At 38.7% G+C, this 11,274-nt stretch overlaps 1 protein-coding gene across 1 annotated transcript; it reads left to right on the top strand.

Annotated features, from left to right (window-relative positions):
- Positions 1-217: 217 nt before the first annotated feature.
- MMGT1 (membrane magnesium transporter 1) lies at positions 218-10,868 on the top strand. The gene is made up of 4 exons (XM_055338863.1): positions 218-523; positions 4,324-4,376; positions 6,330-6,433; positions 7,910-10,868. The coding sequence occupies exons 1-4, from the start codon at positions 445-447 to the stop codon at positions 8,067-8,069; spliced, it is 396 nt and encodes a 131-aa protein (XP_055194838.1). The 5' UTR covers positions 218-444; the 3' UTR covers positions 8,070-10,868.
- The last annotated feature ends 406 nt before the right edge of the window (positions 10,869-11,274 follow it).

Raw genomic sequence — 11,274 nt, 5'->3', positions numbered from 1 at the left:
GCCTTGAACCTCCGCCTCCAGCCCTCCCGGCGCCCTGCCCCTAGGCCTCGCCCCTCGGCCCCGCCCGAACCTCTCCGCAGGCCCTGCCCCTTGCCCCGCGGCCCACGCTCATTTGCTGGCGCCCTTCCGCTCCGCTTCCTCATTGATCCGCGTTCACCTCCTTCAGTGCGCTCTCCGCTTAGCTCCGCCCCTCGCGAAGAGGCCGCGCGGCGCAGGCTCGGCTCTTGGTCACTCGCGGACCTCATTCCGCGTAGCTTTCCCCTTCTTCCCGGCATTCCTGCTTCCGCTTTCTCACAGCTCTTTGCTTTTTCCACCTCTGAGGCGCTTCGCGCCCAGAGGTTCGGTGACGTCATCTCTCTGCGCTGCGCGGACACCCGCCAGTGGAAGAAGGAACAGCTCCGCCGCCCTTCGCCTCTTTTGTTGGGCTGCTGCTCCTCCGGAATCATGGCGCCGTCACTGTGGAAGGGGCTGGTGGGCGTCGGCCTCTTTGCCCTAGCCCACGCGGCCTTTTCCGCTGCGCAGCGTAAGTGCCGGTGGGAACCGCGGCCGCTCTTGTGCGGGACTCCGGGGACGGTGTGTGGGCGCACCCTGAGGGAGTGTAGGACTGAATTGTCCCAGGAATGATCATTTGAGCCCTTAGAGTTGGGGGTGACTCCGAGAAGCGGCGCGGGGCTTCCCGGTGGAAGGCTCCGAGTCTGAGTTTGAGATGGGCATCTGAGACTGCGGCAGAGGCGGAAGGGGAAGGGGAAGGGGGTGTCTGGGAGAGAGCTCCGAGCGGGCTGAAGGGTGGGCAACGAGGGAGTCTGTCGGGCCGCAGGGTGGCCAGAGAGGGAGTCTGTCTGGGAATCCGCGACAGGTGATGTCAGATCCAACGTGGGGCTGAGCAGGCAAAGTGTCAGATTGAGGACCTCGGATGCTCGTGGTCCGATGACAGCTAGGTGGACAGTATTTGGGCACTTCTGGGCTGTCCAGGCTAAGACTGAGAAGTTAAATGACCGTTTGCCTCATGGGAGCACTGTGGTACAGAAGAAAGAGCACTGGACTGGGAGTCTGGAGGGCTGGTTCTGAAAAACTTGTTTTACCGCTAAATCTGTGTGACCTTGGGCAAGTCATGTCCCTTCTCTGAGCCTTCATTGAGGTGGATTTTAATTCTTGCCTTTTCTGTGTCACAGAGTGATTGAGAAGTTTAAAAGAAAAAAAAGTAAAAGTACTTTAACATACGAGTACAATTGTATCATCAAGAAGAAACTTGGAGTCCAGCAGAGGAGGTAGTGCAGTCTTGAGACAGCTGATCTCTTTTGAGGTCTTCCTTCTCTACTAGAACAGGGGTCAGCAAACTCTGGTGGGTGGGCCAAATGCAGTCTCTCTCCTGTTTTTGAAGTGAGCTAAGAAAGTTTTCACATTTTTAATTTGTCGGGGGAAAAAGCAAAAGAAAATCATTTTATGATCCATGACAATTCTATAAAATCCAAGTTTCAATGTCCGTCAATGAAGTTTTCTTGGCAGACAGCCACACCCATTCATTTAGGTATTGTCTGGCTGCTTTCAAAGTGGGGAGTTGAGTAATCGACACAGAGACACTATGGCCTCCATGGCTCAAAATATTTATCTGACTCTTTACAGGAAAAGTTTGCTAACCTCTGTCCTAGCCTATAGAGCCCACGAGGGCAGCCCATTTTGTTCATTACTGCGATCTTTGTGCTTAGCACAATGTTCCCCACAGTGGGTACTCAATAAATTGGTTGAATGAAGGAAGTGAATTCAAAGTTGAACTTTATTCATTTGCTAGATTACTTTCCAAGTGTAGGAATAAAATAGAAAATGAAATGTGAATTCCTTCAAAGCTCTAATTTTCTTTCAAGATAAAACCATTTGTTTTATTATATACAAGTAAAATGATCCAGTTACTTTATGTTTTACATACGTGTATTGACATTTGTCTGACAGAAACTTAGCTTTATTTTTTAAATGTTTTTATTTTGAAATTTTAGATTTACAGAAAAGTTGCAAAGATGGTACAGAGTTACTGTATACCCCCACCCAGTTTCCCCGCACTGGTAACATCTTATATTACCATGGTATATTGTCACAACTAAGAAACCGACACTGGTATGATACTATTAACTAAAGTCTAGCTTTTATTTGGGTTTTACCAGTTTTTCCAATAAGGTCTTCTATTCAGGAATCAATGCAGGGTGTCACATTACATTTGGTTGTCATGTTTCCCCAGTCTTTTCTATCCTGTGATGGTTTCTTCAAAGCTCCAGTCTTTAATAACAATAGTAATAGCTGACCTTTATTAAGTGCTTGCTACGTGTCACCGAATTAAGCGCTTTACATGTAATATCTAACTCAGTCCTACCAAAAGCACTGTGAGGTAGCTATTGTCATCGCTTTTGAAAGATGAAGTCAAGACACACATAGCTGGGAAACTTGCACACTTACGGAGATGATGGTGGGGCCAGGATTCAAAGACAAGCAGTTTGACTCTAGAGCCTATGTGCTACACTGCTTTATGAAATTCCGTTTCGTGTAAGTGGCTGAAATTGTGCTTGTGCTTAGGTGCTAGAGGTACAGTGATGCCCCAAGGGAGTTCAAAGTCAAGTGGAGAAACAAGTAAAATCAATAAATAATCACAACAAAGCGATAGAAATGCTACACTAAGCATGTAAGGATGCTTGGAGACAGGCCCCAGGGTGGGAGGTGGGGGGCAAGGGGGTTAAGGAAAGTATCTTAGAGCCTTTCTGCTTGCAGTTCAATGGACCAGCTTTGGGAGAATCACCTGGGAGCTTGTTAGACAAGCAGAAAGTCAGACTCCACCCTAGAGTTTTTTGAATCCTAATCTGCAGTTTAATAAGATCCCCAGGTGATTTGTCTGCACAGTCATTTGAAAAGCACTACCCTAGAGGAGATTAGGATAGTATGGAGTACTGCATCATTTTCCACAGTTGACTTCAGCTGTAAAAATTTACAGTACTTTACTCATTGAAGTCCAACCGCTTCATTTCCAGATGAGGAAATGCCTGGTTAGAGGTAGTGTTAGAGTCAGATTAGGTTGTGTGCAAAGAAGAAGGCTGTCTAGGAACTGAACAAACAGTAGGAAGTTAGCCAAACCTATTTTTGGTATTGGATTGATGTTTCTTTTACACTGGTCCTTATGTTAAACTTGTGAGATAAAACTTCAGAAATGTCTCTAAACACATTCTCTTTTAAAAGTCACCACGTGTTCACTCACAGCAGTTTGGGTTTTTTTTTTAGTCCACAGCACATTGTTAAATAGGGATTGTGCAAGGTTTTTTGAGAATTAGGATTTTGTGTTTCTGTTTAGATGCGGATGCCTTGGGGCATTTGTCACTGCCGTGGGACCTCTTTATAATGCTTATGTTGGGAAAAGATTGATATTTACCTTTGAAGCTAGTTGTGTCATGTCTGAACTGTAGCAGTAGATAGCATACTGTTGTACTATGGCATGCTCTTCTTTGCTGTAATGAACTTTATTATGGCAGAATGGCTACCATGTGTCTAATTTAATCTTCACATTATCCCCATTTTACTGTTGCAGAAGCTTAGGAGAAAGATACTGTATTTCTTTGATTCTAAGACACACTTCCCCTCCCACTCCTACATTTTAACACTCTGCAATTGAGATACATGTTACAATGCATGAGGATGTCGTATGGTTCAGTGAGATAAAGTCAGTGCCAGTAAGTTGAGGAGCTGGTTTTATGATCCAGGTTTATCAGCTTCCAAATCCTCATCCTTTTATACCTTGCTGCTTCCCGAGGCTAAGGCAGCAGCAGAATTATAATTTAATCGGAGAGGCAGAAATTGATGTCCTGGAATTTCTCCTATTTGACCACTGCCCCAGTTTATTCTCTCAGGAAGAAACATCCATACCAATCTTACTTTGTCCATATTGTGTGATGGTGGTGCTATTTCAGAGTTGAGATTTTCTGTCGGCTTATTCATTTTTACATAATTGTGATTTCTTTGACCACTTAGTGAAAGAAACTTATTTTTAGAGGATTCTAGTTTTCCCATAGTACCGAAAGGAAAAAAAAATGTTTAGGTATTTCTTCCTCGTACTTGTTCACCTTTGACTTTTACTACGTTTTATAAGGTGACAAAGCAGGTCATGATAAAAGTAAAATAGTTCAAGATCAGGCTGACTGCCTTAGAAGATAGAGGTTTTTGAGGAATCCGGGATTAGCATTACTTTATGTAGCATATAAGTCAGCTGCTTCTTTGATATATTGATTTGCTTGCATTTTAAGAAAGAAAAATGGGCTACAATTTCCTTAATGGTATGCTTCTGGTTTATAGATCGTTCTTATATGCGATTAACAGAAAAGGAAGATGAATCACTGCCAATAGATGTAAGTTGGTCATTTATATTCCGTTAAAATATATTTTAAAAATTAGCCACATAGCTTATTATTTTTTTTACTGGTTCTTGTTCTCTTAAAATTTTCCAGACATGAAGTAATATCTGTTCACTACTTTACTCTTTGTCACTCATTGTAAAACCCAAAGATTTGGAAACAAAAGATTTTTTTTTTTTTGGTTTCTAAAAAATATTTCTGTTTGGTTTCTAAAACTTTAGTTTTAAGTAGTCATTCTAGAAGTTGCTCTGTTCATAGTCTGAGTTGATTACTTGACTTTTTCCTAGCAAAGTTCCTTTTTATGTAAAGTCTAAGAACAAGCAAAACTAAACATTGTTGGGGGACATATATGTCGGTGGCAAAACTAAAAAAAAAAACAAGGAAGTGTTTTTTTTTTTTAAACTGAAATGATATGTGATCTTCACTCACTATTTTTCATCTTTAATGGATTTTAAATGACAAAATAGTTATTTCTCTGCAATAGAAGCAAACAGTAAGTGTAAAAAGAAAAACTGACCCCATACAGTAAAAAAAGAAGTGACCTCACTGCTCAGCAGTTCTGCTGCTACTCCTACCAGCTTGGAGTAGTATGTCAGTAGTTCAGCTTTCCTCCTGTGAATGAATAAACAGCACTATACTTACTTACATTATGTATAGTTTTACCTAATGAAAACAGCTTTTCTTTTGAAAAGTTATTATCTATGTGTATACATGTACAATTTTATAATTTGCATTTTATTACTTAACAATTTATCTTGACGTAACTTCACAATTTACCACATTCTTGTTAATGGTGCTTTTGATTGCATTGTATGAAATAGGTCTTGGTATGCTGGTGGCGGGAATGTGTAAACTGGTATAACATGTAATATTAGTTTTAATTTAGAAAGTTAGAGTAAGAGCTTGTGGCTAATTTTGACTTTAGTTTGTAATGAAAGTTATGATGGATGAGACTATTAAGCCACTCTCCTGTATCACCTTTGCTTTGTAATAGATTACGTCCCCTACCACCACCCATATACTCATTTATATGTTTAAAATAGCTGCTTCTGTTTACAAATTGGGAGATTTGAAAAATACGGAAAAATCACAATCAAGAAAATCAACTGTGCCTATAATCCCAGTTTGTTTAACATCAAACATTGCAAGTCTTTGCTTGCACAACCTCTTTGGAAAACGTTTCAGTATTACCTAATGAAGTTGAAAGTGTGTATACTCTCCCCAAGTGATTCTACTCCCATTTGCCAGGAGACCTACTCCAGGATATCCATATTGGCATTGTAAAAGTAACACACAGGAAACAGCCCACATAGCCATCAGCAGTGGAATGAATAAATTGTGGTATTTTCATATAATGAAATATAAAACACAATGAAAATGAATGGACTACAAGGAAATACTACAACAGGGATGAATCTTACAAAAAAGTTCAAAAGTGGGAAAAAGTAAGCAATATACATTTTAGAGGTACATACATAGCTGGTAAAATTATAAAGAAAAGCCTTTAAAGCATTTATATATAGTTCAGTACAGTAGTTGACTTTGGGGGAGGGTATGTGGGACTTGGAAAGGTACTGGTAGTTTTATTTCTTAAGCTGGCTGGTGGGTCCAGGGATGTTCTTTTTATGCTCAGTGATATTTAACAATAATATATTAACAAATTCTTAGTTGCTCTTGCAAACAGGTAATAGTTGGTAACTGAGTTCTGAATGGCTCAGTACCTGTTTGCTATTTGGGCAAAACCTACAAGTATTTTTGCAGCTGATCCACAGAGTTTATAGAAGATTTTATTGTGTCTGAGTTCAAATTATTTAAAGTGAGAATTGACTCCTTGATAGGATCTGGGAGAAATACCTGTCAGAGGCTAAAATGAGATGGAGGGAAAATTGTAAATTTTTATGATAATATTTGTATGTTATTTGATAATCTCAATCTTTATACTCACAGATAGTTCTTCAGACACTTCTGGCCTTTGCAGTTACCTGTTATGGTATAGTTCATATTGCAGGAGAGTTTAAAGACATGGATGCCACTTCAGAACTAAAAAATAAGTAAGTCTTTCTCTTTTCATAGGCATTTTGTTTCATAGGGGTTTTGCTTCACTAATGTAATTTAAAATGTCTGTTTTTGGTACATAAAAATTGATTTTGTTTTTACATTCGATGATGCAGTTTGTGTAAATAATGAGGTCAAAATATTGAGGCAGTGTTTGATATGATAGAAAAATGGAAGTTGAATGACAGATTATTGACCTTAGATGTCATATTATATTTGCTTAAAATTATTTATCGGCCAGATGGTTGGAAGGGAATAGACAAATAGGAAGATAGTCCCTCAGAAATGTTTTCCTTTCATCCTTTCTTTTTTCCTTCCCTCCCCTTCCACCCTCCCTTCCTTTTTTTCCCCTCTTTTTATCCACATGTCCCAGCTTAGTCTTTGGAAGAATAGGGGGTTTTGGTTGTTTTCCTCAATCACTTGAACCTAGACTGTGACATAAACTGCTCGCTGGCCCTTTCTGTTTCGTGGATTACAGTGTACTTGTCCTGCTTTCTGTTTTCTCCTGTACTTCTTCTAAGCTATTTTTTTGAACTTGGCTTGCTTTTCTTTTCCATATTTCCTACTTTCATAAAATTATCCTTTAGCTCTGTTCAAATCCATCCCTGGACTTTACCTACCTTCTTGAGCCTGGAAATTTTAACCCTTTACAATGTGTTCTTAGAAGGGTTCACAATAAACATTTATTTGTTAGAGGAAACTCACCCCCTCGCTATTTTTACTTTTTAATTTACATTTTAAATAGTCACATGTCAGACTTCCTGTTTTATGTGGGAGTATACTTGGAATTTTAGGTGGGTTGACTTTAAGATTTGAGTTTTTTAACAAGGCAGAATTCTGCTCTTTTTTTTCCAGGAAAATTATGTTAAACAAACGAATACTAAAAGCCATACACTTAGGTGTTTGTGAACTTTATTTGACTATGTATATCTCACTAGGAAAGAAGAAAGGATACTCTACTATCACCACCCACTGTAGTTCTTACAAAGAGTCTACCAAGAATCACAGGCAAAGGGCCAGGAAAGAAAGAAGTAAAACAGAATGGCATTAAGTAGGTGGTAGCAAAATATATAAATTTAGTAGGTGGTAGCAAAATATATGAGTTTGGACAACAGTAGGTACTGAAGGGCCAAAAGGAGTTTTTTGTTGTACTTGAAAGATTCTTGGAAACAGATCTGTGAAATGATCATATTGCTTGAATAGTGAGGGCCAAATGCGAATAATCAAAGGTACAATCTATGTACTGAGAGCTTTATGTTGCTTTCCAGGTTTCTTATTTACCTTGTACAGGAAAAAAAAAACGAGACACAGTATGCTTACCACCTATAGTCTGATTTCATGGATTTAAACTTGGTTAAGACTATAATCTATAACAAATTCATAATTCATTAGAAGCCTGCTTGTTTTCAAATAGGCTTTTGTACAGGTTTATCTGAAGTGGATGCTTTGTTGTTGTTTTTTTTTCTTTTAAGGACATTTGACACATTAAGGAATCATCCATCATTTTATGTATTTAATCATCGTGGTCGAGTACTGTTCCGGCCTTCGGATACAACAAGCTCTTCAAATCAAGATGCATTGTCCTCCAACACATCTTTGAAGTTACGAAAACTTGAATCACTGCGTCGTTAAGATTTTTACAAATTATGATAACAGGACAGGACACAGAGCTGGAATATTGGAGTTTGGGGTATAAAACACTCCCCCCCATCATCAGTATTTATATTATATTGATCTTTCAGACCTAACTAAAAAAAGTCTATGGCCCTTGTTTGTACACTGTTAATCAGATCATTCATGGAGTATAAGTTATCTGTGAAATGAGTCTTTGATCTTTCATAGAGAGAATTCTTTCTTTCCATTTAAAACAAATTCATATCTTTTGTAAAGTTACTGTTTTGAACACATTTGAAAAATGTTGATGATTTTGTAATTATTTATTTTCTTAGATTTCTTTTGCACTTGAGTTCTTAGGATCCTTTTGGAAATAATGTGACTACTGCATTTTGCAGCATGAATGAAAGTTAAAACGTCTTTGGTTCTTAATGACAAATTAACTTCTCTAAAGAGACCAAAATGGTGGCTTATCAGTTTTTCTTATGCCCCCTAAAAAATGGCTCTGCTTCAGCAGATGCTTGCCAGTTTCTAATTTCTCATGACTTCTTGCCCCACCCCACTCCCATATACCTTCTAACATCGACTGTCTTGTTTCATCACTTCTCTGGGGTTCTGTGTGCAGTGAGCAACTCTTGTGTCAGAAATTCTTTGTCATAAATATATTTAACAAATTCAACTTGCTGTAAAGCTACTGTGTTCTCTTCATTTCTCTGTCAAAGATTTCCCCAATTGATTATGTAGTTAAAGAATAGTTGAAGATAGACCAAAAAGACCATTCATGATTTCATTAATTATCCTGCCTGTGTAGAAGAATAGTAAGCACTGAAGAAAACTGACTACTTGTCATTAGCCAGTTTAACTTATTCAGAGTCTCTGTTATTTTATTGCATACTAAACTAGTGAATTAGTAAAACTCAAGGAAACTTCTCATCAAAGATAGGCTTCAAAGGCATTGGAACAAATATATTTTAAATATTTGGAACTAGTATCTTCAATTAAAAACAAGATCATTTAAGAAACTTTTTCAGCTTTGGATTTGTTAGCAGGCTGAGAGCTTTTCCATCTTTGTTGGATGCTGCTGAAGGTGAGGATGAGGGGACAGAGTAGACTTTTTCTAGAAACAGTAATTTTGGGTTTAGGGAAATTTGGCTAGCTCTTTGATCTGCAGGGAGCTTAGCATTTCTTTGTAGAGCAGATTGCTTTTGTTGAACTGTGCAGGCAAGGAAACATTGCTTTTGTTGAGTCATATAGGTGCAAAGGGAATAACTATGCAGACTTGAAAAGCAATATGCTTTTGGCAAGAGTCATAAGATGTCCTTCTGCTTGATGGCTTTTTTCCTCTTAGAAATGAACCTCAGCTCTTCTGTTTTGCCTGGTAACAAACAGTCCTAAAGCATGAGACTCTTTGGTCATTGAGTTTTTACTGTTGTTTAGTTTTGTTTTGCCAACCCAGTCTGTCTGTGGAACACTGACTCTGATCTCTAAGGAGAACAATGTTAGAAATCTGATAGCCTGAGATAATGTAGAAAAGCGTGAAAAATGGAATCAGGGGTTAATGTGGTGATAATTAAATCAAAATATTGTATGAGAAGCTCCTTCTATCAGGCTTGTCTACCATTTCTTCAGGTATGACTTGATTTGCAAGAGCCTCTTCTCTTTGAGGGCTGCCTTCCTTTTTTATTATTCGCATACTTTCAGTGCAGCCATTTAAAGGGTACAGTTCCGTGGTTTTGTAATATAGTCGCAAAGTTGTACAGCCACTACCATAATGAATTTTAGAACATTTCTATCACCCCCATGAGAAATGCTGTACCTTTTAGTGGGCGCCTCTCATATCCCTCCACCTCCCAGCCCCAGGCAGCCGCTAATCTACTATCTGCCTCTATAGATTTGCCTATTGTGGTCATCTAATAGGAATGGATTCGCACAATGTCTGGTCTTTAGTGACTGGCTTCCCAAGTAGAGTTTTGTTCTATGTGGAGTAAGAACTTCTCCCTTTGAGAACTGTGATCAGTTTCTTAGTCAATCTTAGGCCAAATAGTTTTTCCTCATAACCAAGCACTCATGATATACTACTATTTATAATATTTTGGCTAGTCTCTAGAATGGATACTGAATCTTTGCCCAGTCAGGAAAGTCCTGATGCCCGATAATTTGGCAGATAATTGACATTGTTTTCAGGTGTGTCTGACTTTGCTAGCAGCTTGTATACCTCGGGCCAGGTGAGCTTTCCAAATTTCTTCTTTATAATTTCCTCCAATGGATTCTGTTTTCTTTTTCAAGTATGTATCATAGGACTAAAGGTGATTTGGGTGCATCGTAACAGTGCTAAATGGATTAAATTCAGAATTTTATTTATAATATTTTGAGACAGTTATGACTACCTAGTGTAGTCCAAAAAAAATGTAGTGGTGTGAGCTAGTTAAGCCTCCAGTTGACTGTGATTTTAGTGACGTTCAGAAGTGTTTGCTATTGAAGGCTCTCTAGAACATAGGAAGAGACTTTTTAATAACTAGGGAACCAGCCAATGCTATGGGCTAATGGCCCAGCCACAGAAAATGCAGATCGGTGGACTGGAGACCATGATGCTCTGTAATTCCCTAATGATTGTTTCCTAAGCACTGTGGCTTATTTTTGAGTGGCATGACAGCATCCTCCTGGTTGTATGTGGCCTGTTTCCATGATGTATTGAGTAGTGTTGTTTGTTGTGAACATCGATGCCTGTAACACCAAGCTAAACACCTTCTTTTGGATATGTTTCCTCTCTTTAAATGGCCTTGCCCTGTCCAATAAATAAATGATTGTCTCACCCTGTTTTTGGTAGTGGTTTTTGTTTTTGTTTTTGTTTTTAAAATCCCATTCTCTTCTGCTTCTCTGTCCCCAGAAAAATGTAAGAGCTAATCTTATGACTGTATTTTTTTCTCCCAGTGTGATGCTGTTCTACTAAATTCAATAGATACTTTTTATTGTACATGTAAAGTCAAATTGCAATTTTATGGTTTTTTTAGTGTCAAAATAGAATGTGTAATCTCATTTATATTTATCAAAGGACCTTTGGGGTAGAAGAATTTTAGTCCTTGAATATCAGCATCCAATCATTCCATCACAAATTTGTTATAAGTTTAGATTTAACAGAAAATCATTATGATTCAAAAGTATCACGGGGCAAATCCAGAGTCTGATGAAAACCCAAGGGGAGGTTCTGGTTTGTCAAACTTGG

This window comes from Nyctereutes procyonoides, unplaced genomic scaffold (genome assembly GCF_905146905.1).
Source record: "Nyctereutes procyonoides isolate TBG_1078 unplaced genomic scaffold, NYPRO_anot_genome, whole genome shotgun sequence".
NCBI classification, from domain to species: Eukaryota; Metazoa; Chordata; class Mammalia; order Carnivora; family Canidae; genus Nyctereutes; species Nyctereutes procyonoides.
Note: the sequence above shows the minus strand (reverse complement) of the source record. Positions and strands in the feature narration are given on the sequence as shown.